At 14.8% G+C, this 2131-nt stretch overlaps 1 protein-coding gene across 1 annotated transcript; it reads left to right on the top strand.

Moving 5' to 3' along the window:
* Positions 1 to 772: 772 nt before the first annotated feature.
* Positions 773 to 1888, top strand: PGAL8A_00393100 (conserved Plasmodium protein, unknown function; the record flags this gene model as incomplete). Its single annotated transcript, XM_028670280.1, has 1 exon — positions 773 to 1888. One exon carries the CDS (start codon positions 773 to 775, stop codon positions 1886 to 1888), a length of 1116 nt encoding a protein of 371 aa, XP_028527048.1.
* Between the last annotated feature and the right edge of the window lie 243 nt (positions 1889 to 2131).

Genomic DNA, 2131 nt, shown 5'->3' with positions numbered 1-2131 from the left:
TTTTTCCTTTATTTTGTAATTTTTTTTTTTTTTTTTTTTACACATAGAAATTGCTATTATTCTATTGATATAATTTATAAAAATTAAAATATAATTAAAAGGAATAAATATGTTGTCAACTATATTTAAAAAAATTAAATAAATAATAGTAATATATAAAAAATAATATACAATTAAAGTTTCACAAACAATTTTTTTTTTAAAATAATGTAAATAATACTAAATAAGTAGAAATATTTTATTATATGAAATTATATATAAAAAAATAAAGGTATACTTTTATTTAACATTTATTTATATTCCCTTAATCATTTATATGATTACAATACTATTCATAAATAAAAATAATTAAATATATTTTATTAATTTTTTTTCTATAAAGTAAAAAAGATAAAATATATATATATATATATATATATTAATTTTTATTAATATACTATTTGCTTTTATTTACATAAGAAAAAAACTAAGAACAGTTGATTTTTGCATGACCAAATATAATTTTTTTTATTTTTAGTATTTTAATAATAATGATATATATATATATTATTTTGAAAAAATTTTTAAACTTAAATGTGTAACAATATATATATATATAATGTATTTATTTGATATAATCTTAACAAAATTGCAATAAATTATAGTGAGAAAACATATAAAAAAAAAAAAATAAAAAGGATAAGAAAACTTACAAATATTTAATAAGATAATATGGAGGAATTAAAAAAAAAAATAGGATACAATAATAAATTATTTTACAAAATTATACATAATGTATTTAAAAAAAAATATATTTTATTTTTATAAAAAAAACAAATTTGCTTTTTATTTAGGTAGTACATGGTTTTTATTAATAAATAGTAGTTTGTTGTTTAGTTTAAAATATTACAAAAATTTCGAAAGTCGCCATCCTTATATTTTTGATGCAATAAATATTTTAAAATTATATTTAGATTTTTCAAATAAAGATTGTCTTAAATTACTAAAAAAAAAAGGTAACATAGACTCTTCTAATAAAAGAGCTAAATGTGAATTACTTTTTTCATTTAATAATGAAAAAATATATCTTAACATAAATGCTATCAATATAAAAAAAAAAAAAGATTCTAATAGTTACGATGATGAAAATAAAGATATTTCGTTATATTTAGAAAATCCGTTTTTAATAAAAAAGGAAATAAAAAATTGTATTGCAAAAATAAAATCATTTTTATTTTCTTTTATTGCAAGTGATGATAATGAAAAAAATAATTTAAAAAATGAAGATAGAATATTTAATGAGAACAGGGATTTAGCAAATAAAAAAGAAGAAATTCATAATATAATTAGAAATGGATCTACGTGGAAAATAGATAATATAATACTGGTTAAAAAAAAAATTGATCAAAATGATGAAAGATCTAAATTATTTTTTATTAATAATTTTTTTAACAATTTTTTTAATTATTCTTATCAAATAGATGCTATATATGGTAATCCCATAGATAATTCTTATTTTTATAAATATGACAATAAGAAGAAAACTTTTAATAATACTCAAAAAAATTTAATGAAAGTTATGTTATTTGCATTTTTCTTTTCATCCATTTTAGCAATTAAAAGAATATTTATATATAAAAATTCTTATTCTAGTTTAAATTTTGTTAAACATTTTGTATGTAATAATAAAAATCTTCACAATATTTTAGGTAATAATCAAATTCATATTTTAAGTATATCTGGTATACATGAGAAAAATTATCTTAACAGCAAAATTTTTTTTCAAGCAAAAGAAAAGCAAGGAGTTATACAAATGACTGCAACAAGAAATGGTGTAGATAAACATTTTTCTCTTTTACATGCTAAATTATTATATAATTATGAAATTATAGAATTAAAAAAAAATTAATAAAAAAAAAAAAAATTCTCAATATTGGTTTACATATTTTTATGAAGATTTATAATATTTAAAAATTCATCTACTTTTTTAGAGTAAATTTTTATAAATATTATCTTAACCGAAGAATAAACATAAAAAGGGAGATATAAAATTTTCTCAAAAATATTAAGAAATGTTATATAAATTTTACGAAAAAATATATAAAAAGAAAATTAAAAAAAAAAAAAAAAAAAAAAAAAAAAAAAAAAAAAT

Source organism: Plasmodium gallinaceum, assembly GCF_900005855.1.
Source record: "Plasmodium gallinaceum strain 8A genome assembly, contig: PGAL8A_v1_108, whole genome shotgun sequence".
NCBI lineage: Eukaryota > Apicomplexa > Aconoidasida > Haemosporida > Plasmodiidae > Plasmodium > Plasmodium gallinaceum.
The sequence above is the reverse complement of the archived record's forward strand: the minus strand, read 5'-3'. Positions and strand labels throughout refer to the sequence as shown.